This window comes from Ambystoma mexicanum, chromosome 6p (genome assembly GCF_040938575.1).
Source record: "Ambystoma mexicanum isolate Mex_15411 chromosome 6p, UKY_AmexF1_1, whole genome shotgun sequence".
NCBI lineage: Eukaryota > Metazoa > Chordata > Amphibia > Caudata > Ambystomatidae > Ambystoma > Ambystoma mexicanum.
In genome coordinates this window covers 481,411,615-481,439,444 of record NC_090935.1, presented here as the reverse complement: position 1 = coordinate 481,439,444, position 27,830 = coordinate 481,411,615, and the positions used below count along the sequence as shown (strand labels likewise).

General features: G+C 48.7%; 1 protein-coding gene across 2 annotated transcripts in view; it reads right to left on the bottom strand.

Annotated features, from left to right (window-relative positions):
• The window catches only part of MTREX (Mtr4 exosome RNA helicase), a 1,095,475-nt gene that overhangs the window by 407,354 nt on the left and 660,291 nt on the right, over positions 1-27,830 (bottom strand). For both annotated transcript variants that reach the window (XM_069627280.1, XM_069627281.1), the window contains exon 18: positions 12,004-12,072. In XM_069627280.1, the coding sequence (XP_069483381.1) occupies positions 12,004-12,072 (69 nt within the window). The remainder of the gene's footprint in view (positions 1-12,003; positions 12,073-27,830) is intronic.

Below are 27,830 nucleotides of genomic sequence, written 5' to 3'. Positions count from 1 at the left end.
GGTGCTTGAATGTCTGTATGAATGGCCTTGATCTCCTGGAAGATGTCCTTTAGATCGTCCCTGGTCCGGGCTGGCGCACTACCTCCCTCCACCATTACTACCCTGATGCTCGTCGGGTCACTCCACTCCTTCCCAGGGTTGCTCCTGAAGCATTGTAAAGCTCCTGTCCCTGACCAGGGACCCTCCAGAGGCGGGACAGGGCACTGGGTAGCTCCAGGGTGGCAGAGTTTCCCTAGGAGAACTTGGGCCTGGGACAGTTCTGTCATCATATTCCAGCCCCCTCCTTACTGAGAGGGATGGAACGGATGAGGGATTGAACGCATGGAGCAGATGGAACAGATGCAGTGGTGGAACGGATGAGAGGGATGGAACGGAGAGGCCGGAACGGATGGAACGCATTGAACTGATAGAACACATGGAGCAGATGGAGTGGATGCAACAAATGAGTGGACGGAACGGAGGGAGCGCACGGAACGGACGGAACAGACTGAATGGTTCGACCGGATGGAATGGAAGCATGGAACAGACTGAATGGATGGACCGGATGAGTGGATGGAACCGACAGAAAAGGATGGAGCGGCCGGAGCTGACTAAGTGCATGGTATTGGCGCTCCGGATGGTCCGGACGCTGCAGATGCTACGGACGCCGCAGACGGTGTGAATGCTGCGGATGTCGCAGATGCTGTGGATGGTACGGACGATGCAGATGCTGCAGCAGAAGGTACATATCTATCTCCTATATATGCTATGTACCTGTATCCCCATGTTATCTGTAGCACATGTTTACCACTACCCATCCTGTCGCTTTATATACGTATGCCCCTATGTACGCCCATCTGTTCTGCTCTAGTACCTGGTCTCAGGCACTTTACTGATAACCACCATATCACACTACTACGCTTACTCTCTCCTATACACCATCACACAACTAGAACACAGCTAAACCATGATAAATTTGGGCTAGCTGTTCTCATACCAACATGCCCCCACTAACACCTCATCCTAATAAAACACAGCTAGCTGAGCACATTCTGGCTATTTTAGGCGTCTCCTCAGTCCTAAAGCAGCCAGAACTCAGTCTGGGTGTCCACCCTCCAGACTGAACACATCCAACTGATTTCCTCAGCACCACACCTACTGCTAAGAAGCAGCTATCATGCAACAACCACACCAGCTGCACACATATCCGGTGTGCCCATGCACCATACGACACTGACTTGAACTGCAGTTCCAGAGGGTGTTCAACCTACCAGCGCTTTGAGGTTGTACTAATGAGATATAAGGCGCTATATAAATGCCAAGTAACAACTTGTGGCAAGAAGGGGATCCAGGCCCCTCAGGGAACCGGCTACCTGGCCGCTCCCGCTATGTCAGTCTAATGTCCAGGAGGAGTTGCCAGGGGGAAATTTGGAGGGGGCCCCCTCCTGTCTGGTAGCCCTCCGTTTACTGTATGGCCTGACGAAGAGACCCTGGTCTGTCGGGCTGTATGCAAATGTCTAGGTGGCGTGTCACTTCAGGAGGCCCAGGGCTCCCTCGCCTCGTTCACTGCTCAAAGTCCAGGGCACCAATCTCCTCAACAATTAAGCCAGTCCTGTGGGGCCCTCCATACACCGAGAGGAGTGGGGGGCGGCCACGATGATCTAGGTACCACCACAAAGTCCAGGCAGTCTCTAGGGCCTCTCCCGGTCTTGACTGCAAACCGTGTCACACCTTACCCAGTGGTTTGGCACCAAAGCAGTTTGTCCCCCTGGAAGGTACAGGGCATCGCCTTTCTTACATTCCTCTTCTGGGTACGGCATACTGGTCCTCTTATTTGCCTCGTCTGCTCTTCAACACGCCCCTCAGCCCAAGAGGGGCAGAGGAGGGTGCCCAGGTCTGGGCCCAGTCCCTCCAATGACTCTCGGCCCAACCCTTCCTTGTGCCCTGATCACTGGGCGATTTTCACCTCAGGGGGCCCTGGACATCCTCACACCTCCTGCTGCTCTGCCTCGGGGGCACCCGCCTCCTGTGCCCCCCTCCGACCCAATTATACAGGGCCGGCTCCAGTACTTCGCTTTGCTCACGTTGGGATGAAGCGAGGCTCCACGCTGTGCGTCACTCAGCTGCTCTTCCACTTCAATGCTTTGCGGGGCGTAGGTGTCCCCTCCGTCTGTGGCCCAACTGGGGGGCAGCGGGAGTGGTTTGTCGGCTGCCAAATGACAGAGGATAGCTAAACTGTGGCACACCACTCTTCTGTAGTTCAATCGCTGCGTGCCCTCGTACCCTAGAACGGGCGGATGTCTCAGCGCTGATGCAGAGGGGACACCCCTGGAATAACTTTGCACTGAGGATACCCCTCGGAGTCGACTCTTGCAACTGTCTGGTGGTGACAGGCTTCTCTTTATGCCGGGGGGGGGGGGGGCGGTTGCAGTACTATCTCAGTGAGGACGGTACTTTGGAGCACTGTCCCTACGCGGCCATCTTAGTCTGTGCCCCCTGGTGGTTTGTGCAGCCTCTGGGCTTTTTAATTTTTACTCCCGAGTGAGTGGGACCTTTTTCTCACCCCACTCAACTGTTTTCCTGACTATGATTGTCTATGTTCCTTACTGTTTCATGGAGTCTGGTAAACTCCATAGGCATCTGCTTTTGCATTGTGACAGCGCCTTTTGTGCAGTGCTACTGAGAAATCCCTTGGATTTCTCTTAATTTTTATCTACATTTTCTAGGGTGAACTGTTCCCAATAATATTAAGATGACCCCTGATGTTTACTTTATGGGTCCAGGACACACCACCCTGTGTGGAGTACTAGGGGGGGGGGGTTACATAGCAATTTCTTTAACCCATTCGTAGCGTAACATTTTATTACAGTAACTCACTTGAATGGCTGGAGGCAGTGGTTTCTTTTTTTCTACCTAGATACATGTATCTGCAGGCTGAAAGCTCAGCTGCAGTGCTGCACCCAAGGGTGACCATTTTCTCAAAATGGCCATGGTTGTCTTTTTTCGCTATTTGTTAGTTTCTTCTGGGCTTTTACTCTGTTTGCATCAGGTTTGAGTCCTTTGTGTTTGCTTCAGCCCTGAAACCCGCCCAGGCTCAACTGTGCTGGAAAGGCAGGAAGTGAGGGAGGGTCCGAAAGCTTCCCTGTCCTTTGTCTATAGGTGTGCTGGAGGGAAACCAGTTCCAATTGGCCGGCTGTGAGATGACAGCCTAGTGCTGTGAATGAATGGGAACTTGCATAAAAACAGAGGTTTTTGGGACTAAGAGGAGAGTAGACCACTGGAGGACAACATCCGAAGCAGATGATGATAGAAAATTCCAGCAGCACACTCCTGGACTGCAAAGTGCCTGGTGAAGCCCTGCAGCTGTGCTGACCCAGTTTGCAAACCAAGGCGTACAACCTGTAAAGGACGACTTCCTCCCTTAGGCTGGTGGAACACACTAGCCTCAAGACTAACTATTTTGCTGCAACCCCCAACTTCCTGTTACTTGGCAAGGCAGCAGAAGCCCAACACCTGGGGTAGCTTGACCACATGTGAGTGCATTGTCTTCCGAAGTCTGAATATGGCCAGATCTTCAAGGGCATCCAGAGGACCCTCACCAGAGTCCAGGACTGAGGGATCGAGGAAATCCTAACCTGAGCTTTTCGTTCTTTGGCACTGAGGAAAAGGCACCAAAACCACAAAGCCGCTGAATCGACAGAAATCCATTGCTGCCGAGTCCCTCTCTCGAGTGATGCACAGGAGCCCTCCAGACGTCCTCCCTTTTGTGAGCACGACCAAGGAACAAGGGACTACTGCATTGCATCGTGAAGGCAACCAGCTGCAACACTTTAATTTCAAAGGTACTGTGGGGCTTGGTGTATTGTATCCTTTTGCCATTAGGGGCGCTTTCTATCTTTGGTACGATTTAACTCTACACTAAGTTGACCTCAACTTACCTGCATTGTCCTTACTGATTGTGCTTCCTAAAGTTGACTCCACTTGAGTTGCTGTGATTTCTCTTTTGAACACAGACTAAGAACATTTTTCAAAGAAGAGCATGGACTTTGTCCACTGGCTGTCCTGGCTCCCTAAAGGCCTCCTTCTGAAGCTATTGGCTTTGGCAGTGTTGTTCCCTTACAGGTCTTAAATGTTGAACCCTTCAATGCTGGGATAATAAACTGCCTGGATCCCTTTCAGAGAATCGAACTGTTCTTGGAACCCATCGGTCTGTTCTGATCTAATCCTAACCTTTCCTTCCTTTAAAAACGAATTATTGCACAGGTGATACTATGTAAATGCTATACAGACCTCAAATGTCACCTCATGGTGCTGGAACATGTGTAACATATGAATTACTCACTTGCTTCATTGTTCACTTTTTGAATTGAATCCTAACTTGGAATTAATGTTACAGCTAATTACTGCTTTTTAAAGAATCCTCTAAATATCTGTGTATAAATACATAATTTATTATATAACTTTAAGTGTTTGATTAGACACTTGTATTTAGTGATTTCATTGCACAGCTCTACAGCTCACATTGCCCCTCTTGAAATAAGCCTGGCTGCTCAGTCACACTATCAACTTGTGTAGTACAGGCCTATATTAAAAGGTGGGTTACCTAATACCAAGAGTTAAGTCTTGTGTAGTCGCACACCAGTTAAGACTCCACTAATTCTTACCTAACAATGAGTACATTTTGCGGCGACAGCCTTCTGCTTTTTGGCAGGCGATTATCGTGGTGGTTGCAGCAATTCTATGCAATACCTGCCGCTGGCGGTTTTGAGGACCCGCTGATCCAAGGTGATGCATCGGTCAAATATGTTAATCATCCCCCCTACTTGGGAAACATGAGGGACCTGCACCACAGAGTAATTTGCTTACAGTGGCCGCTGCGCCTCTGGCTTTTGAGTTTCTTCCCCCTACCTTTGCCTCGTCGAAAACTTGGTTGAGGGTGTTGAAAATTACTGGAAGTGCCTAGACCGGAACACCAAGTAGAACCTTCTGTCTTGTAGGTTCCATGAGAGGAGCAGGAAAGTGGTTTCCCGCGAAAGGACCAGCGAGTGTTGAAGACACCCCGTTGGACAAAAGGTTTTGCTGAGATTTGGTTCAGCGCTTTCAACATTTTGTCTTTTTTTAGCTGTTTTGAGGGCCTCATCAACCTCTTTCCCGAAGAGTGCAGCCTCTTCCAAAGGTTTATCAATGAGAGAAGCCTGTGTTCCGGGCTTAAAGCCATAGTTATTTAGCCATGCATGGCGTTTTAGGAGGGTCCCTTCCGCTAGTAGTCAACCTGCAGTCTCTGCCGAATAAAGTGTATTTTTAAAATATATTCTGCATCACCTGGCACCCTTCATTCACCACCGCCAGATGGAAGTGTTTTTGTGAGATGAACGTTTCAGCGCGTCTTTCGACGCTACTGCATCGTGCGCTGAAATTGTATGGGGGACTCCCGATAAAGTTGAAGTCGTAAGGCCTTGTGCGGGGCAAGATGGCAGGGCCCCACTGGGTCCTGAACCACGAGGTTCAGTAGGCCCTGCCGAACATTTCGACTGGCCTATGGGGGTTCGATGCTTCTTTGAGTAATCAGTTGAATGAAGCTAAGGGGTTGTGCGTTTGGTTTTAAGGGAATGGTGCGAGTCTGTTGCCGGGGTATGTGAACTCCCCATCGCACTGCTGGCGGCATTCTTATCGGGCCGGGTACAGACATGCAGGAGTTTATAGACTACTGTTACATCTATGGACTCCAATCCAGAGCTGTGGCTGCTTACAGACTCGTTCGTCGTGACAGCAGGAGAGTGACTCTTAGCCTGCCCACTGCTTGGTGCACCTATCCATAAGGGTCTTTGGCAGAAAGAGCTTACAGGCCTTGCACGCTGTTCACGACCGAGGCACCTATTAGCTCACTCGAGGAGTGTCATTCCAAGGGAATTTGCCGTTACACATCAGGCAACATTTTTTAAAAGGAGTTCGATCCATAGTGGTAGGAAAAAGCAGCCAGATCAAAGGAGGCAGATGGGGAAGGGCAAAGAAAGGCATTCAAGGGACTAGTCAGTAGAACGTATCCCCACTCTGCCTACTGTAAGGCCAGCCTGAGGGCCAAGACCGAGAAAGGACAGCCGTTGAGTCGCCAGTCGGGTAGAATAGGCAAACCGGTTTAGACGTCGAGAAGGTTGTCGATAGTCAAACATACAAAGTTCAGCCAAGGAATCGCCAAATGCAAAGTGAAAACAGAAGACTATCTATGCATTAAGCGACTGACCAGAAGAGGGGGGCGGGGGGGGGAAATATCTGGGGGACCTAGAGGTGTGAATGATTTTGGGTATACTACATGTCAATTGAGGGATAGTGTTACAGTCACGCCCATAACTACGACCCTTTTCAATCTTTGAAAAAAGATGCATTTATCTGCGATTACCACTAGATGTTTTGACTGAATGCACAGCACACGATTCGAAGATTCACAAGCATCAGCAAAATAGTTATTTAGGCTTCAGACATTATGCCTAACTGGTAATAAGAGTGCTCTGTGTGTGCTTAACTGAACCCTTCACCCCTGGCCTTCCCGTTTAAGCCTTGCTGCTCATCATTGGTTTGTGGCCCAGTTCATCGGAATAGGGTGGCCTCTTAGAATCTGTCCACAGGCCCGATTGTGAAAATCCATTTGAACACCTGCCATTTTCTTTTCTGTCACCTGTGTGATTTTTGCACAAGGAGCGTCAATTTGCCATCAACCCAAGAATGCCAAGACCAACAGGTATACACTCAAGTCAAAGCGTACTGCAACCTGCCTACATTTCATTAGGTAAAGCCCACTGAGGAGCCATAACTGAGACACACAGGGGAGACATTTTTGGTTACAAACCTTTATTGTTGGAAAATGCCTCACTATCTTTTCTATGAGGAATTTCCCTACCTCAAACCTAAACTTCGGGGTCTGTCCAGTGTCAAGATGTCCAAAAGATCCATCCTGTGTCCGTAATCCTATTCTGGCCCTCACACTCTAGATACAACTCTAAAAGGTGTAAAGGGGGTTGTCTATTGACTTTTCCAAGTGCTCAAATGTTCAAAATCAACACAAAAAGTTCCAATTCAATAGAAAGGCTTTTCTCATGTACAATGATCTTCTTCCCAGGGATTAGCTTCCTTCTTTAGGTGCCTTAGATTAAATTTCACAAGTTCAACACTTGTGGGCAATTGGCTCCCTACCCCCAAGCTTTCTCTTCCTTTAATACTTTACAGTTCTGTTAGGGATAGGTCTGCTCCTGAGGATTTACCTCTTCCCTTTATAGTTTCCTAATAGTTCATTAAACTAAGGAAGTTTCCTTGCCGGTCTTAACAATATTCTCAATAGCAATCTCCACACTTGGGTGCACTTTGACCAGGTCACGTTGCACACTTGTTTCACCTTCACTTGGTGTACCTTCCTACCAGGGCTTCATTACTTAAATATTAACCTTCAGCTGGTATACTCTCCAGCCAGGACTTTGTTACATGATCACCTTGCTGCAAAAATCCTTAATTTCATCTGGCCTATGCTCGACAGGACTGTTACCTTTAACTCTTTATTATACATATACCCAACGTTGCCCGGTACTGTCTTTGTCCAGGACTTGATTACTCAAACACTTTGCTGCAAAAATCTCTAAGCTCACCTGGGGTAATCTTGTGCCAGGACAGTTATATAAACAGCACATTACTCAAATACTTCACTTCACCTGATGGGTTTACTTTCGAGGACTTTACATTATGGAATACTTTCCTCTCTAGTTTGGGTTCAATAACCTTTTAGCAACTGGCGTACTCAACACTTTGGCTTCTTTAAGGACTTAGCAGCTTCCTGCTCGCCGAGTTCTTTAGAAGTGTTTCCCTTTTATTTACCATCCCGGCAAACCACTTGTGTCTTCTAGGTTCACTGGTTATTTTTTGTTGTTCATACACAGCAACCTTTATTCGCTGACAACTGGGCAACCCTCCTTTCTTTCCAGGGGTTACCGGGTTGGGCTTTACTTTCCTCTCCGCCTTGCTGTATTGCCTTTGTGTGCGCTTCAAGCACTGCAGTCCAGTAGTGCCTTTTCATGATACATGCTTCTCACAGCTCTCTCTCCAAGCGTCGACCAGCCACACCTTGGCTTCTCTGTTCCTTCGTCGAGTTTGCCTCTCCAACATCTGCCACAGCATCTCTGCCTTCAACGTGGAGCTCAGCAGGCTTACTGTTCGCAAAGTGATGCAACGCTTGCAGCTTTCCTCTCTCCTGCCCGTCAGCTGTGACCAGCCGTATTTAAACTTCCCAGTCTTTTTACTCATTTCTCAACAACTAGACTGCAAAGTTTGCTTCCCGGTCCATGTAATAATCATTACTCAGTACATTTTCTTTGTGTCAGTTCTGTAATTGGTTTCTGAATGACTGGGGCGAGGTTCCTGAATGGAAGTTGTTAGGGAGGATTGTCATAAATGTGCTAATTCCTCACCTTAGAGACCCCCAGCAACTTTGCTGGATTTTGAGGACTTGATATTTTTACCTGGAAAGAGTGTGAGCCTTTTTTCCCCCACTCATGTATTTTGATGTGCGTTTTACACTTGTGTTCTTTGATTATGGAATTTTAGATATCCTATGTCCCCGGGTGAGCAGGTGAGCCCCTCGAGCCTCCCCCCCAGCCCTCCAAAATCTTGGGCCTTGCCTTTTGCTGCCCCCAGGCCCTGCGTGCTGCCTTGCAGCCCCAGCTCTCCCTGTCGTTCCTCCCCGGCCTTAAGGCCGCCTCCCAGCCCTCCCCCTACCGTGATTGGGTGCCTCCCTGGCCTTACCTGTTCTCCCCTGGGCAGCCCACTGACCGGCAGACCCTGTGGCTAAGGGCCCAAGTACAAGGGCGGCTCCCACATTGGCGGTTCCAAGATGTGTCTGAAGTGATCAGCAGGGGAAGCCAATGAAGCCACCAGACACCGACAAAACTAAGCGCTGGCATGGGTGTGGGGTAGAGCAATTACTCTACTCCAGAAAGCTCCGGCCACACTAACTTACCTTTCAATGGCCTAGACTGCTACAGACCTACACAATGCATTATTAGAGAGATGTTTGACCACCAGCCTAAACCTATTCATGGCTGGACAGCAAACACTGCCTGCAGTATAATGTTAACTAGTACCATATCCCAAGAGAACCACAAAGATTAGCCTGTGCCAAATCTAGACAGAAATGTGATTGTTAGCATGTGCCACACTTAGATGGAATTTCAGAAATGTGATTGTTAGCATATGTGATTCTTAGCATGCACCACACTTAGAATTCTGAACCTAGCTTGCGTCGCATCTAGACAGAAATGTGACTTAGCATGTACCGCACCTAGATGGAATCCCACAATTGCAAGGACAGCAATGCCAACTAACCAGCCAACTAACAATTCCATCCCTCTGCATACACCTCTCAAACTATAACCAAACACAATCACAAGCCTAAAACGCAGCAATCCGCATAAACTTCACAACAATGCAACAAAAACCACACAGACTTGCACAACGACTACGGACCATAAAGCACCACAAGCCCAGCCAACGGACCCATCGGGCTGAGGCTGCCAACAGCACATCACTGCTCTCTTGCACTTTTCCAGCTTATTCCCACTAACCCACCCCCTCTCCTCCCCTTTTTCAGTGCCGCCAGGGGACACTTCGGTGGTGATACTGCACGGTACAAATATCCTTTAACATTAACACAACTCCATAAGCATCATCTTTTCATGTGCGTTAGACAGCACCCTCAGTGCAGTGACACAGGGGTGTCTTTTAGACTTCCCCAAAGGTTTAAATAACTTCTCTGGGATAAACTACTGTTTCCCAGAGAATGTAAAGTGAAATTGAATTTACTAGTCTTTCCACATTCCTAGACCCATCACACACCATCTTACAATGGAATGCTGGAGGGGATACATACTATCCCCTGTGTCTAAATACTCATGTAGCAGTCAAATGCTACCCTTTCCTATTGAAAAGGCTTGTGGCAGTGGTTTTACAACGAACTACCATGATTTTTCCTGACCGTGAACACCGGTAACTAAAAATCACGGGAGCCATGTTTTTCAAGATGGCGCCTTAAGCCCCTTTGTTTAAACGGGTCCCAGTCTTTTTTTCAACGTTTTTTTGGAAAGGTCCTTCTAGTGTTTGTCTCTGTGCACCAAATAATGTTTGGTCCCTTTGTCTGTATGCCTTTGGCAGGCTTCAGACTGAAGACCGCCTCTGGCGTCTGAGTGTCTGGGGTGGGCAGGAAGTGAGGGAGGTGCCCGAATCTCCCTGTGCTTAGTCTCCCAGGAGGCCCAAATGCACTCTGGCATGATTGGCTGGCTGGCTGACTGTCCGGCCAGGGCAGCCACCCTGCTGGGTGAGTGACAGCTAGGCTGGAATGAAAGGGAGAGAACTGTTTGAAAGGAGAGTGTCTTGGACTGGAAAGCAGAGTCGACCACTGGAACGAAAGAACAGAAGAGCTGGAAGAGGACAGCAGCTGCAACTCCTGGACCGTTGGTTTGCCCGGTGAAGCCCTGCTGCAGGTCCGAATTGCCATGTTCATCTCGACAGAGAAGCCTCTTCAAGGACGACTTCTCTCTTCGAGTTGGTGGGACAAATCAACTGGTAAGCCACCTGGATACCATTCTCAAGGCTAGTTAGGATTAACCAGAGAGAGGGACACCAGCTTGTGTGCGTGAATCTACAGCTACTGGAACTGAAGTGACTCCTCCATTTTGTTTGCGTTTTCCAACGACTCAGTGCAGGAGTCCCCGACGTCCTCCCTCTTGTCCCCATGACTGAGGCTCAGGAACAGTGAGATCTGCAGGAACTGCCAAGAACCAACGACTTCAGCTGCATTTGTTTCTTCATACTAAGGTACTGTGCCAACCCGATTGAGAGAACGCCACAATTGCGGTGAAAGTTTGTGAAACTTTCCCAACTTGCAGGTCTAATCAGCTTGTGACCCAACAAATGATTCATTTACGCCTAAACTACTTCTGAGAACTTTTGAAAAGTCTTTACCGTTTGATACCAGAACTGCTCTTTCCTATCCAGAACACTAGCCCATTGACTTTGGCCTAGGCCTATTAACTTGAACTGACCTTTTCTGGTAAACTTAAACTATTTGCGCTATCTAACAAGTATATATGATCTATTCTACTTACCTTATGCCTTTTTGCTCACTTCTCAGTAACTGAACTGCCATTTGGCTCCTATTTCAGGGGAGCTAAAACTGTCTCCATATCTTAGAGTTGTGTATTGAAGTGTATTGATATATAATATTAATGTGCCTCCTTCTAATGAAATGTTTTCTAAATGATTGTGTAATAAAAATAATAAGTGTTTTACAAAGAAAGATGGAGTATAAGTGTCTACTTGAACCCCTGTAATTGGAAATGTCCTCTGTGTAAAGACTTGTATTGCTCACATTCACTCTTGACATAAGGCTGGCTGCTCAGATCGCTACCAAAAACTGTGTGGTACAGACCAAAGGTTGGCTTGGCTTACACCTGTAGTCCTAATTGTGTGTGGTGATCCCAGAGGGTACTGCATGCAAGTCTGTAACAGAAGTGATATTCACTACTCCCTACCTCTTCCTCGTCCCAGCCAGCAGTATGTTTTCCCTAATGGGAGTTTGGGGTTTAAACACCCGAGCTTTATACAGATGTGGAGGATAAGTGTGACAAAATTCCATTAAGGCATGAGACATTAAGGAAACATCCCTGAAGGAGAACGGATGGAATCTGTTTTTCCTCCAAGGACGTCATTGAGTCTCCCTGAGAATCAACCCCCTCTACCCTCAGTGGTGGTCCTTCCTCAGAGGAACCCCGAGAGACAGTATTAGGTAGCGGCTGCTGTCCCGTGGCCACATAGGGGGAGGCTAAGCCAGGGAAAGGTGATGACATCCTCCTATTCATCACACCACGCAGCACCAACATTTCTTCTCATGCTGTCAAATGACTTGTGTAGCCTTGTAACAAAAATCCCTGCACAATGACTGCTTCCAATAAGAATGAGCGTGCATTAGATCTGTGTCGAAAATCTTACCTTAACATTAGATTTCTTGGAAAAATTTACTACCACTCCCCAACCAAAGTCTTCATCTTCATGTGTTACCTGAAATAGAAAGAACATGAACCAATCGAGCAATGCAAAAATTGATTCCCAACACAATTGTTGGACACTCATGAGAATACGCAGTGCACGACAAGACCATTTGGGGAAGAGTTCATGCATAACGGTCTTCTTTTTGCCATACTTTCAGAATCGGGATCTGGGGAAAGGATTCTAGGAGAATACCCAGTTTATGGTAAACAGGGAAGACACAGAGGTTAGCCAAAACAATCAGGTAGGTGAGCGGGCAGAGCAGGCTCAGGAAAAGTGTGAGTGGTCTAGGGTTGCAACAGAGCAACCCTTAATTCAGGGTAGACAGGGGCATATACAAATACAATGATTTATTAGGTTTCTGCTTAGACAGTAATTAGCATGTAACAAAAATCACAGTAAAATATTTTTTTTATTTTTATTTAATTGCTTTGCAATTTTTACAAAAAGACAGACACATTAAAATAAAACTCCAAGTTCTCCACTTTTCACATTTTCTGACAAACAATTTCGTTCGAGATCTCACGAGTCCGCCCATGAAGTAAACTTCTGGGCTACAATTACTTTGCCATCACTCAGATATTACTGGGTAAACTTTCGAAATAAACTGGAATACTGCGATCACCCATGACGTGGAAATACCACTCATCAATGCAGTCCATCGTTGGTAATCGTCCAAAGTTTGTAGGGATCGAAAAAGGTGTTAATTGATGACTCTGCAGTCAAGCCAGGACAGTTGGTCATCACGCGTTTGATGGATTCATTTTCGGACTCAACCTTGCAAAATCTGCAGCCAGGTGATTGGTTTGTCCCTCTGATAGACTGGATTTCGTTAGTTGGAATTAAATTGAGGCGAATTCTCATGAACGTGTGTCACGCATTCCACTCGTCCCTCTGGGGGTCCCATTCCTCATCCCCGAACACCCCTCGCCCGGTTCCGGGACTCACAGGTTCTCTCTTCGCCCCAGTTGCCACGGCACGGATTGCCACAAAGCTTGGGTCGGCATGCTGTTTGCCCGCAGAGACGTCTACCCCTTTGGCGTCTTCCGTGGCGGCTGCTAGATCGGCTTCTTCCGCGTCACATGACCGCCGCCTTCCGCTCACGTGTTTCTGGACTACACTCACATGATGCACTCGCGGGTCATGTGACCGGGAGGAAATAGCAGTGCCAGTATTTAAACGGGCTCTGTTGCCGTGCTTCGGTGCTTCACAGCTGTTTCTTCGGATTCCTGTACGGCGCTAAATACCTTTTGTCTCGCCCCTTTTGGATTTTGACCTCGGATTTGTTTCACAGACTGGCAACAGATAACCCTTGGCTTTAGTACTTGCTTTTGGATCATTGTTACGACGACGGACTGCTTCACGGACTCCACTACGTTCCGCCCTTCTTGTGCGGATTCTGGCATCAGGTGGGCCTGGCACTTGCAACGTTGCTGGGATAGTTACATACTGAAAGAACAGCCTTGCTGGGTCTCGGAACCTTCCCCATAGGTACAACCGCCACTCCACAGACACCTTTTGGTAAGACCGTTCCACTTACTTGTTGATTCTGTTTTGGCTTGACACTTAACCAGTGTTTCCTTTACAGTGGTTCGGGGTTCCACAAGTACCGCAGTTCCGGAAGAACATCTCCCACCTGTGGCCTCAAAGGCTGTACAGAGTGACTTTGATTCTCTCTGTGTGGCACTTGTGGACAGAGGACTCTTCGGCTACACGACAGTCAAGACACAACAGACTGTGAAGCCATCCTGTCGTGTAGCTATGGAGGGAGCTGCGGATGACCCCTTGACCACTATGGTTCAGGCCATAACCGTGTTACGTGCGGACATGGCCGCAGCTAATACAGCCATTCACCAACGCTTGGATACCATCCAGAGTGCTAGACACCCTCTACCCTCAGATGCTGAATTTGGGGATACCCCACCAGGCCCCCCCCCCCCGTCCAACCTCCCGTTCCACCCATTCCTAACCCCATCCCTGTAGTGCTGCCCTCTCCTTTTCCTTTGTCTGCCCCTGAGAGGTATCATGGGGATCCTGGCAAATTCAGAACCTTCCTGAATCAATGCAAGTTGCATTTTTTGTGTAGACCCATGGCTTTTCCAGACGCCACCTCTAAGGCAGCCTTTACTCTTTCTCAGACACTGCTGCTGCCTGGGCCAATCCACTCCTGGAAAACGACAACCCAGCCCTTTAGGATTTTGATCTGTTGGTCACTGAGATGTCCCGAGTGTTCGATATGCGCCATAAAGTCCAGTCCCGAGACCTGGAACTCCTGGACCTGGGGCAGGGTAGGGGGTCTTTAATCGAATACATTACTAAGTTCAATCAGCTTGCAGCCGAGACTTCCTGGCCTGAATCCAAAAAAGCCGTTGTGTATTATCGCGGCTTAAATAATGCCATGAAGGATGCCCTTGCGGTTGTTCCCTCCTTACCGACCTCTTACCATGATCTAGTCGATTTAACTCTGCAATTGGACGCCAGACGTTCTGAACGTAGGGCTGAGGCCGGTTTCATGCACACCACTGCCCCATCTCCTTCCACCTTGGCCCCCTCAAACACCAGTTCCGAACCCATGCAAATCGGGGGCATCAGGAGCCCGATCACACCCATAGAAAGGGAACGTAGGAGGGTGGACAATGCTTGCTATTATTGTGGTCTACCTGGCCATTACGCCAGGGGAGTTGCTAGGTCTGGAAAAGACCCGGGGCTAAGCTGCTGTCAGAACTGTTGGGACTGGGGGCTAGCTAGTCTTTTGGCTGTAGCTCCTGAGATTCTATCCGGGGCTACAACCAAAAGATCAGGGGCTATAGCCCCCTTAGCCCCCCCCCTAGCAACGCCACTGCATTACGCGAAGGAGTGTCCCCGTCGCCCCAAGCTGAAACCATCGGGTTTTCGGAGTGCTCGACCCTAAACTCGGGGACCAGGTTGAGCGCTCCTTGCCATACCCCGAACCCTGTGTTCGCTTTCGGTCGCATCAGACCCATATATGTGCAGGCCATTCTACAACCCACACCTGCATCTCACACCCGGTTACGATTATCATAGATTCCGGGGCTACAGGTAATTATATGGACATCACACTGGCCCAAACCCTGAACCTACCTCTTCTAGCCAAAACCCGGCCGGAACCCAGTACAGGCAGTGGATGGGACTGCTCTGGTTTCTGGACCAATCCCATACAGGCTATACACAGGGAGACCCAGAGTTTCGATCTCATCTCAATGCCCTAGTTCGGTGTAATATTGGGCATACCATAGCTACGGGAGCACAAACCCTTAATTGACTGGAAAGAGGGTTCGGTGCATTTCGAATCCGATCTCTGCCAACATTTCTGTCTAACCGCAGCCACCAGTATTGAGACACCCGCTCAAGCATTGGGGGTCATGGCTCAATTATCTCTAGAGGATCCTGTTGTCCCCTCCACAGAACACCACACGGTTGGACTGGTCTCCACACTCATTCCGGCCCAATACTAAGACTATCTGGAAGTGTTCGACCATGGTTCATCAGAAGTTCTACCGCCACAACGCCCATACGACTGCCCGATAGATCTGGTTCCGGACAGCACTATCCCCACAGGTCGTACCTACTCCCTGTCTCCTACTGAAGATCTAGCTCTCAAGGAGTACATTGAAAAGTCCCTCCGTCTGGGCCAGATACGTCCTACATCCCCAGCGGTGAGTCCTATTTTCTTCGTTCCCAAGAAGGAGGGTGACTTACGGCCTTGTGTGGACTAACGCAGACTCAATGCCATCACCAAGAAAGACTGCTACCCCATTCCACTAATCACGCCCCTCTTGGACCGTCTCACACATGCCACTGTCTTTACCGAATTAGACCTCTGTGGTGCCTACAATCTGGTTCGTGTGCGTTCCGGGGACGAATGGAAGACACTTTTTTGTACTCGGTATGGCTTTTATGAGTATACTGTCATGCCGTTCAATTTGTGCAACGCTCCGGCCACGTTCCAGAGGTTCATGAACGACATCTTCTGACGTCCTGGACGTTTTTGTGGTGGTCTACTTGGATGACATCCTGATATTCTCCCAGACCATGAAGGACCACGTACAGCATGTCAGGGAAGTGTTGTCTCGTCTACGGACGCACTCCTTGTTTGCCAAACCCGAGAAGTGCCAGTTCCATGCCGACTCCGTAGAGTTTCTTGGTTTTCACATCTCGTCTGGAGGGCTAGCCATAAACAATTCCAAGGTTCGCGCAGTACTGGATTGGCCAGTCCCCAATTCTTTGAAGGCGCTCCAGACTTTCCTTGGTTTCGCTAACTTTTACAGGCGATTTATCTCTGGGTTTTCTTCTTTGGTGGCTCCCCTCACTTCCTCGACTAGCCCTCGCACACCTTTTCTATGGACGGACACACCAACAGGCCTTCGAGGCTTTAAAGACAGCATTCACTACTGCCCCCATCTTGCAGCACCCAGACCCAGAACTGCCATTCATAGTGGAAGCTGATGCCTCATCCTTTGCCCTAGGTGCTGTATTGTCACAGACTTGCCCTACATCTGGTCGCCTTCACCCTGTGGCCTTCCATTCCCGTAAATTCACAGATGCCGAATCCCACTATACCGTGACCAAAAAGGAACTACTGGCAGTCATGGACGCATTCCACGTTTGGAGGCATCACCTCTTGGGTGCTAAGCACCGTGTCACGGTTTATTCCGATCACCAGAATTTACAAGACCTGGCATCTCTGAAGTGTATCAACAGCAGGCAGGTCAGGTGGCAACTCTTCTTTGCGGCCTTTGACTTTGTGATCAAACATCGCCCGGGTAATATCCATGGCAAAGCCGATGCCTTATCGCGTTCCCCTGGGGGGGGGGGGGGGTGGCCTTGCCGACGTTTCCATACACCCTTCTGGACGTCGGCAAGGTGGTTTGTTTGTGTACTGCAACCCTGCCCTTACTTGACGCAATACGGGATTGGGTTACTTCACATCCAGGCCTGTTGTCCGATTGGGATTTGGTGGTTCACGATGGTCTCCCCTTTGTTTCTGATAGTCTATTCATGCCCATGGTAGACACCTGCAATATGGCCTTGGAATGGTCTCATGACGCCCCGGTTCATGGTCATCCTGGTCAGAAACGCTGCTGAGAAGATGGTGCTGGTGGCCGTCTGAGAAAGGATGTTGAAACTTACGTCAACGCATGTGCGGTTTGCGCACAGTGTAAGCACCGTAGGGGTCGCCCTGTGGGTCTCTTGCTTCCTTTACCTGTCCCCTCCCAAACGGTGGCACACCTTGACCCTGGATTTCGTCACTGACCGACCCCGGATCCGGGGCTTCGATACCTTGGGGGTGGTCATAGATTCCTTTTCTAAGATGGCTCGTTTTATCCCTTGTAAGGGCATCCCCCGGCGCCTACACTGGCCCGGTTGTTGTTCGAGAATGTCTTTTGTCTTTTCGGGCTTCCCTCGGTTCTCGTCTCGGACAGGGGTTCGCAGTTCACCTCGCGTTTCTGGCAGGCCCTGACTAGGTTGCTCGGGATGGACGTCCGCTTCTCCTCAGCATATCACCCTGAGACGGACGGTCAGACCGAGTGACTGAACCAGACGCTGGAGCCGTCGTTGTCTGACCCTGCAGCTGCAGTCTTCCTAGTTGAGCGTATTGCATCTTGCGGAATTCGCGTACAACAACACTGTCCATTCTTCTACTGGTTTCTCCCCGTTCTACGTACTTTATGGTCAGCACCCTCGTGTTCTGCCCTTCACGGATTTGCCTACTTCTGCCAATCCAGCTGCCCTTGCATGTGTTAGGGACCTGGCCTCAGTCCATGCTCAGGTGTCGACTCATCTTGTCGAGGCCCAGGCGTCCATGAAGGCGCAGGCGGACAGGAAACGGGTGATGGCCCCGCTGTATACTGTGGGATCTCGTGTTTGGTTATCCACCCGACATCTGCACTTGGTGGGTTGTTGCAAGCTTCTACCTCGCTTTGTGGGTCCCTATACGGTTACTCGTGTTATCAACCCTGTGTCTTATCGACTTGCTCTCCCGGGTTCGTGGCGGCTTCACCCTGTTTTCCACATTTCTCTGCTCAAGCACTGTCTCGCTCCCACACGGTTTCGTTCTCCTGTGTCCCCGGTGTCTCTATCCACTCCGGATGTTTTTGAGGTCTCTGCCATTCTGGGTTCCCGTGTCTCTAGGGGGTGTCTCCAGGACCTTGTAGATTGGTCCGGGTATGGCCCCGAGGAGCAGTCCTGGGTCCCGGCTACTGATGTCCAGGCTCCCCGTTTGGTGGCACGGTTCCATAGGGACCATGCCTCGTGCCCACGGGGTCGTGAGCCTTTGGGGGGGGCTCTGTCACGCATTCCACTCGTCCCTCTGGGGGTCCCATTCCTCATCCCCGTGCCCCGAACACCCCTCGCCCTCTTGCCTGGTTCCGGGACTCATAGGTTCTCTTCGCCCCAGTTGCCACGGCGCCGATTGCCACAAAGCTTGGGTCGGCATGCTGTTTACCCGCTGAGAAGTCTACCCCTTTGGCGTCTTCAGTGGTGGCTGCTAGATCGGCTTCTTCCGCCTCACATGATCACCGCCTTCCGCTCACGTGTTTCTGGACTACACTCGCGGGCCATGTGACCGGGAGGAAATAGCAGCGCCAGTATTTAAACAGCTCTGTTGCGGTGCTTCACAGCTGTTTCTTCGGATTCCTGTACGGCGCTACATACCTTTTTGTCCCACCCCTTTTGGATCTTGACCTCTGATTTGTTTCACGGACTGGCAACGGATAACCCTTGGCTTTGGAACTTGCCTTTGGATCATTGTTACGACCACGGACTGCTTCACGGACTCCTACTACGTTCCGCCCTTCTTGTGCGGATTCTGGCATCAGGTGGGCCTGGCACTTGCAACGTTGCTGGGATAGTTGCATACTGAAAGAACAGCCTTGCTGGGTTTCGGAACCTTCCCCATAGGTACAACCGCCACACTACAGACACCTTTTGGTAAGACCGTTCCACTTACTTGTTGATTCTGTTTTAGCTTGACACTTAACCGGTGTTTCCTTTACAGTGGTTCTGGGTTCCACGAGTACTGCAGTTCCGGAAGAACATCTCCCACCTGTGGCCTCAAAGGCTGTACAGAGTGACTTTGTTTCTCTCTGTGCGGCACTTGTGGACAGAGGACTCTTCGGCTACACGACAGTCAAGACACAACAGTGTCTGACTCGCCTGTCCGGAAACTTAAGATACGGCATCAACTCATTTCGCTTCCGAACAGGATATGGTATTTCGCCCACCAATTTTGAGACACTCGCCTTATCCAAAGTTCGGATCCAATCAGCAAAGAGTTTTTCTTTTACCCGCATGGGTATTATGAGGGGATCTTCTGAGCAGCACAAATCTGCCAATAATTTTTTAAGATGATACACCCAATTGGACAAGCTTACAGATGGGTTGGTCTCAATTTCTTTCTTTATTAGGCCCAACACCTTCGGACAGCTTGACAGCAAGAATTTTCGGTATAGGGATAACCTTTTCCATTGCACTGCTACTTCAAGCAGTGACGAGGCTAGTTCTCTGCGCAGGACATCGATCTGGACTGAATCTGGAAGATTGTTTTTTTTTTCCAGATGATTGATTCCAAGCGCCCCCAGATCTCTACTGGGATGCCCAGAATTCCATCCGAGCCATAAGTTAATGATGGAACTATCTTCCCCTTGTAGTAAGTTATGGCTGCGGCCAGAGAAAACATCCAAATTTTGCATCCATAATTTTTACTTGGCTTGCCAGTTGTTTTGCTTTGGTTTTCAAATCTTCCAAGAACGGGGTCTACCAAGCTGTTATTTACGATGGTACCCAGGTATTTAAAGATCTCAACTTTTGATTGAATTAGAGTCCACTAAAAATATGTGAAACATTCTGTCTTCTGGGTCCCTTGTTTAAAATGCATAATTTTTGTCTTCGCTTCATTAATTTCAAGATGGTTCGAATTGGTGTACCTCTGCAGACTATCCAACTGCCTTTGTAGGCCAATTCTTGTTTGGTTTATTAAAATGAGATTGTCCGTTTAGACCAGTCGGGTTACTCTCGTTGCCTATTGAAGGGGGAAATGATCTCAAGTTTGGCTCAAAGTGGTGGATATCTGAGGTGAAAAAGTTGTAAACCGCCGGTGCCAGTGGGCAACCCTGTTTCACTCCCCGATGTCGGGATTTGCAATGTTAAGAGAGCCCTGCTTGGTTCATTGGTTCAGTCGCACCTGAATTTTGGTTCCCGTGTGAAGTGCTTTTAAAGGGCCTAATATGTGTTCAGGACATCCCATGGTTTCCAACTTCGTCCAGAGGAGTTGACGATCCACTGTCAAAGGCTTGGACAAGGTCCACAAACGCTATGAAAAGATCACTTTTTTTAGAACGCCTTATTTTTCAAAATGCTTAAAAGCATAATGTTTACAGAGGTTCCCCTAGTTTTAACGAATCCAGTCTGGAAAGGATCGATTGCGTTGATGCCAATAGACCAGGCCACACATTTTTCCAAAAGGAAGGTTCCGAAAATGTTGCCTATTAAATCCGATAACGCTATTGGTTTGAAGTTCTTCGGGTCAGACTGGTCCCCTTTTTTAAAGATTGGAACTATCACTGCTAGCTTCCAAGAGGCTGGGATTGTTTTTCCTTTCGAGATGTCAAAAGATACCATGGATGAAGGCCGACCATTCCTTTGGATGTTCTTTTGGGATGGCGTTCGTCAGGCCATCGGGGCCAGGTGCCCTTGATCTGTTAAGCTTTTTTATTTTTTCCATGATTTCGGATGCACCATCATCGTAATTCGATATTACAGTTGATTCTGGTGGTTCTTCGGGTCTGCTGTGATGGTAAGGATCGTCAAAGAGTGAACCAAAATGAGATGTCCAGACCCTCTCGTTTACATTGTTAGATGTGACCACTGGGTTTGTTTTCAAGGCGCCTTTGATCAGGGCCCAGAAATCTTGGGATTTTTTTGTTGCTGAGGGCTCTTAACATTTGTTCAGCATCTTGTTGGAAAAGCCTGTGTTTATGTTGTTACCCAGGATTTGTAGGCTTTAATGAGGAGAACCATGTAAAGTTTAACCTCTGGGTTAGATGATTTTGCGGCCTGCCATTTAACACGCCTCATGGCCCTTTTTTCCTCATGTACTTCGGGGTCAAACGTGTGGCGTTGCATAGTGGTAGTCCTCTTATTTGAAGAGCCACGACTGAATGGGAGAAGGAGCGGTCTGTAGTCCAGGACTTTTTGGGGGACTGTGACGAAGTTTCGTGCTTCATAATATTTTTTAGTGATCGCGGTTATCTCTTCAGAGGTTAAACGAAATCTGTTTCCAGCATTGTTGGGTTCGGAGCCCACCGTCATTACGGAGGGCTAGGCCGTGTTAATCTGAGGGAGTGATAGTTACACAATATTATGGTCGCTATTATGCGTCCTTCTGATGGTACTGCCTGCAGTTTGCTGAAAAATGTCAAGCGAGACAAAAACGTGATTCAGGTCTCCATATTGAAAGTCTCTTTGCCATGAGGGGATGTTGACGTGGTCAGAACCTTCCTTTTTGCTTTAGTTTTTCTTGAGTTGGAGTAGGCCTCTAGCCTTCACAAAGCAAGACCATCTGAGGCCTCAAAAAGACGGCTGTGTTGGTAGCTTTTCGGGGGTTTGATCCTTTAGTTTGCATTTCAAGCACAATGTTTAAATCCCCACAAATGATGGTAGAGTCCATCTTGTTTTCTGCCATAGCTTTGTCCAATATTGCCGTAACCAAGTCGATAAATTTGCCATCCGAGATGGCAGACGGGTTTCAATAGTGAGTTATTAGCAAATTACCAGGTCTGTTGGTCTTATTAAAATCAGTGGATGATTGTCATTCCACTATGGTCGACAAGCAGGACAGGTCCAAGTGGATGGTTTTGGTAAGGTATAGGCCCACTCCAGTTCTTATGGCTATCAAGAGGCCTGAATAAAGGCGTCCCATGTCTCCCTTTTCTGCGTCTGCTGTTATCACGTCATAGCCGTCTAGGTGTGGCCGGTTGGTCAGCCAGTCTCTTGTAAGCATAGTATATCGTAATCACCCAAGTTTACATCGCTTGGGGTGCTAAGACGGTGAAAACCTCTGGTATTCCAGCTTGCCAACCTTAAAGGAGACTCCTGGGTTTTACCTGTAAGGCAGGCAAAATCCTGATTCTGTGTTGGTTTATTCTGAACTCCTTTGTCGTACAGAGGCCGTATACTGAGTGACTATGCTTTACCCTTACAAAGTGCATCCTGGATCCATGACCAGTCAACCAACTGAAGGTATGTGAATATCTTTGTCTACCTGCCGTCCTATTGCAAGATCATTTAAGGGCAGGTTCTCTTGAATCACGGTTATCTTAATTTTAGGTCGAGGACCTAACGGCTTTCTTCCGATGTTCATTGGGTCAAGGTAGGTCTGGCACCGTAAGGGGCTCGTTTTTTTCTACGGTTGGCAGGCAAAGCTCCTCCTCGAAACTGGACATGTTCTCCATCCGTTAGGCTTTCCCTTGTAGGAATTAAAGGTCTTAATTGATCTATCGGAGTTAAATCCAATCCCAAAATTCACAGGTTTTCTGTCTCTTTGGCAAGCATTAAACAGACCAATTGTGATGGAATGTGCAGAAAAACAAAGTCAGTTCTATGTTTGATGCCGAATTCTACAATTCTGATATCTTCAGACCTCCGGTATCGCAGATTTGGGATACTAAGCAGAATCTGGATAACTGTTCTGCGGTTTTCAGGATCAAGTTTGTGGTCTTGTCCAGTATGGATTCAAATGTAAAAGACTGATTTCTTCTCAAATCGGTTCGTTGATGGTTGTCCTTACAAGGGTTACAGTTACTTCCAGGCGATCGTCTGGCAAAGAGGACTTGTTGGTCCGATGTTTCGGAGATGGAGACTCTGGGTGCTAGGTTTGCCTTGTTTAGAGAAAGGGCAGACTGTGGTTCTACCTTTAAACCTATAGTTGGAATCAGCCTTTAAGTTTCTCAGTCCCTGATAAACTGTAGGGGAAGTGGATCTTGAGTTTCCGTTACGATTTCTCCTTTTTTCCGATAATGTCAAGAATTTGAGAACTTTGCGGATCAAGGGCTGCTGTTCTGTTGGTTGAGGCCATGGCCTTTTCATTTAGGTTCCTCTTTTTTTCAGATAATGTCAAGAATTCTGGTGAGCTTGGCAAGCCCAAAGTTGCCATTCCCCTGCTCGGGGCTGTGGCTTCATAGTCTTCCTCTATGGTTTGCAACTGGGAAAGATTGATCAAGTCCGTAAGAGTCTCCGATGTTTCGCTAGTGTATCTGTGTGGATCCGTACTAGTATCCTCTTCACGGAGGGTTCCGAGTGGAAGCTTGTGGTCAATAACCAAAGGTTTATCGATCACCCTATTGGCAAGACGATCTTTGTTAAATGCTCCAGAAGTTTCATCCTTTGGTCCTAGGCCGGGAGTCGACTAGGCATCAATTGGATGACTTGCGTCGTTAGGCTCAGGCTTGCCAGGCTTTGCTTTTCTTTTCTCAAGGATCCGAAAATCTTTGTTTCTGTGCTCTTCTCTACTGTTCGTGAGTGACACTGTCCTAAATTGCTGTCCTGGAGGTGAGTGCCGTAGTTGATCAGCCAATTTCAGGACTACACAACCATTACTAGGTCCGCTTGGGGGAAGATCAACAGAAATGGGCCTCTTCCCTCCTAAGGGTTTTGTTTCCCCCCCCCCCCCCGACCTTGGTATTGTGGAGAGATCGAAAGGACCATTGTATGTGTTGAGATTTCATGCATGTCTCTTGTGAGGTCGATTTGAGGAAGCGTGGTTATGTTTGAAGCTGCTACAATATTGTCTACAAGTTGAACTGGCTGGGTAAAACACGTCATTTGACAGCACACGTCTAAAAAGGTCAACTTAGTTTTTTGAGGCAAGTGCGGTGGTTTCTCCAAGGCTGTGACAAAACCTTCCGGGAATATTAATTTGGTGTGCATCATGGCGATCAAAGACGTGTGGTCTCTCAAGGTGTCGTTTATACCTTCGTATAGTTTTCCGAAGGGTGCGAGAGGATGGTGATGGAAGACATGAGACATCAGGCCCTGTTTCTTAGGCGTGGTGTGAGACTTCTGATCCAAGATGCTCTCGCGGCTTCTCTCGGACCAACATGGAGAGTTGGGAGTTGGCACACTTCTTTCTAAGTTGAGCAATATACGAGGTGGGACTGGGCCAAGGCTACTCTTCCTCTGAGGTGGGCGTCATTAGTGCCGCGGGGCCCAACAATGGGATGTTGAAAGGATCTGTTGCCCTGGCCTGGTCTACGGGACCCTTTTCCTTTTGCCCGCTTGGTGTAGAAGACGACAAAAGACCCGAGCTCCCGGCCAGAACACAAGAAGCTGCATTCTCGGGTAAGATCTGATGTGCATGTGGTAGCATAGGGTCACTTTGGTCTGGTGGTGTGGGTAAGGACGGGCAACCTGCATCTGACGGTTGTCTATCAGTTTTCTTTTGATTTAAAGTCATTGGACTTAGGACTATCTTATCAGAAAAATGTAAAACAGAGGTTTTCTCCGTAGGGGCTACTGAACCAAGGGCTTCCGAACCTACTGGTGGTAATACTTTTAGAGAAAGTTGGTCTGAATCGTTCATGGCGGATGAAGCGCCCTCCAGGTGCTCTGCATCTGAGAGGTCATGAACAAAGGTACCCGTTTGATCAAGGCTTGTTAGTCTTTGTTTCAGGAAAAAGGATTTTAAATCTGCCGATAATAGTGGCTGATGACTTTCTTATAGACTCTCTTTGGTGATTTTGTTGGTTATTTTAACATTCTTCGTGGGATTCTTGAACAAGTCTTTGCTAGTAGAAGTGCCATCTACATCGGGTAGAGATGGGTTGCTGTTGGTTTATAATCGTAGACTTGCGCCCCTGCAGGGATTTGGGGCGGAAGTTCTTCGGGAGCCTCTTAGCCACTCTTTTTTGTTAGAGGGCCACAAGCTCTTTTTACAGGATCAGCGGCGTCACGGCTTGCAGCCTTCACTATGCCGCTGGCGTACTTGTTTGTCTATTCGGCCTCCCGAGGGATAGGAAGCCCAGAGGGCGATGGGGGGAGGGCTCCCCCACCCCCTGACACTCCCGGGTCAGCCTTCCACTTCGCCCTTCCTTCTCCGGGAGTCGCCCCCGACACCTCCTCGCCGCCTACCAGCGCGGAGCCACCCCCACCCGCCTCTGAACCCGGCAGAGCAGGCAAAAGACCAAGGTGGCAAATCTCATCCAAGGGGACCACCGCCCCACCGCCCTCAAGCGATAGGCGTGTCTCGTTCTGTGAGGGCCGATTGAGGGATGTGTGTGGATTTGGGCAGTTATGGTACTATGCGGTGCACGTGGGGTCTGACAGATGCAAGCTGGGGGGACAGCAACCTCTCTGTATTAGCGTCCGAGATTGTACAGGTACTTAGGGCTGCTGTGTTTTCAGCCCTCGGTTCCTGGAGCACCTGGAGCAGGGGGCCCCCCGCGGTGCCGTGGCTCCCAGGAACCGGTGGTGAGGGTGCTGAAGTCAGCCCACATGGCGGGGGGGGAAGGGGAGGTTCAGGAGACATTAATGACTGAAGAGGAGATTTCACCAGTCTTACCACCTCCTCTCGCCAGCGGGTACTCCGCAGCGAACGTCCTTCTGGCATTCCGGGCCCGGGTGGGAGCAGAAATGGGTGGAGGCAGGATCACAGCTCTCGGTCCTATGCGGCTCGGGACGGCTGGAGTGCTGATTACTCCCCATTCCGTAATACAACTAGGCGAGAGGGTAGCTCCGCCTTCTCCGCCAAGCCAGCAAACAGCACAGTTTCTCGCGCTTTCGCCGAGTGCTTACGCCGTTGAGGAAGCCTTTCTAAGGTCAGCTGGTGCAGCCGATACAGCTGGTTTAAAGGCACACGCACCTCCAAATGGTATAGCAGTTGCAGTTTCTTTACTGTTCTTTCCTTGCAAAACACGTCGGAAACACGGGTCTCTGTCAAATATCAGGACCACAACAAACAGTTTCTCGCCCTTTCGCCGAGGGTTTATTACAGTAAAGTATAGTCGATCAAAACCATATGCAACAAATGCACAGATTCACTGCATAGGAGAATACATATGTATAGTTACCAGTGTTCAACATGGGAGTACCTGAGATGAAGTTTTCCCCCAAAATCGGGTAAGTACCCCACTTAATCCTATTCTCTAGGAGAGGCCTAGGAAAGGATCCTTGTTGGGGAGATTTATCATTTGTATGGTCAATCCCCTCTCCTAGCGAGACCCCCCACCAATTTTTGGTGGGCGTCTCTGGACCTTCTATCCTGAATGAGTTAAGCCTTTATCTACTCACTCATTCCTATGGGCTGTCTTTTGGAACTCTTTCCTTTGTATTTTACTGTCCTGTGGAGCATATTTTTCCTCCATAACTCAAAAGGTATCTATTTTATTATTGCAGCACACAGCTCCTTATGGGCAGTGTTGCTGGGGACCCATAGGGTCCACCTTTGAGATTCTGTTCTATATGCTGGAGTAACTACAGTTCAAGATAGAGAGATACTTAGTATCTCTCCCAAAACATTTTAATCTGAGAGATTGGCACACATCACCTTATGTGGTTGTTGAGACTTGAGCGTCGTGAAGATAGGAGATCCCTCCGTCCCCAAGTGCTGCACAGAAAGAACCCAAAAAGTCACTCTCCACGCAGCCTTTGAGGCTACAGGTGGGAGATGTTGTAGTCCAGAACAACGGAATACTGGAGACACCGAAGCCGCTGCAAAGGAAACAGCAATAAGTACCAGGCAATAACAGTGACTATGAATACAAGAAATCTGGAGAGGCTTACCTATTGGTGGTAGCTGGAGCACTGTTAACCTAGTGAAGCTAGGGTAGGGTGTTTCGGGACTCACGTGAGCAGTAGTCCCAGATGATCTGAGTAAGGACAAGCCCAGTGAGCTGTTCAGACAAAAGAGTTAACCTGAAAAAAGTCCAAAAGCAGTTTCAGAGTAGGCTGTGGGGACAAACAAGACCAGGATATCAAGTTAAGTTCCAAATCCAAAAGAAGTCCAAGAAACAATCCGAGTCGGTAACCAGGTTGCAGTTCAAAAAGGCGCGTATCTATCCGATAAGGGCAATCCAGAGGGGGTCCAAGAGACAAAATCCGAGGTCGAGGTTTTCCAAGATAAATAACAGGTGAGCAACACCAAACAGAGTCCGGAAACAGCTGTGAAGCGAAGAATGCACAGCAAATCACTGCTTTTGTACTTGCCACTTCCTGGTCACTGTCCTGGTCATGGTCCTGGTCACGGGACGTGCAACCACATCACGTGAAGGAGGCATCGAATCACGCGAGTGGAGACTAGCGGTCACGTGACGCGGAAGTGTTCGTCTGGTTATTCTGTTTCCAAACGCCGGGGCAGCTGCCAATGATATGATAGTTTATTTATATAGCGCCTATACACAATGTGTTTCAAAGCGCTTCTAGGCAAGGGAGGGAACAAGGGAAAATACAACCACATTCTTACAGGCCATGAAGTGTAAGGATGTGAAATTAACTATGGTACTCGGCCTGACGACATTTCAGATAGTGCAAGAGCTAAGACATAGATAAGGAAGGGAGGGGGAGAGTGGGAAGGAAATGGAAACAGACCGGTGACTACCGTACTAGGCCTGACGACATTTCTGGTAGAGCCGGAGAAAAACAAAAGGTGAGGGAGAGGGGTGCAGAAAGGGAGGGGAGGAACAAAACAAGCAACTATCATTCTAGGCCTGACGACATTTCAGATAGTGCTGGAGGGATGGTGGGGAGGAAAAAAAACA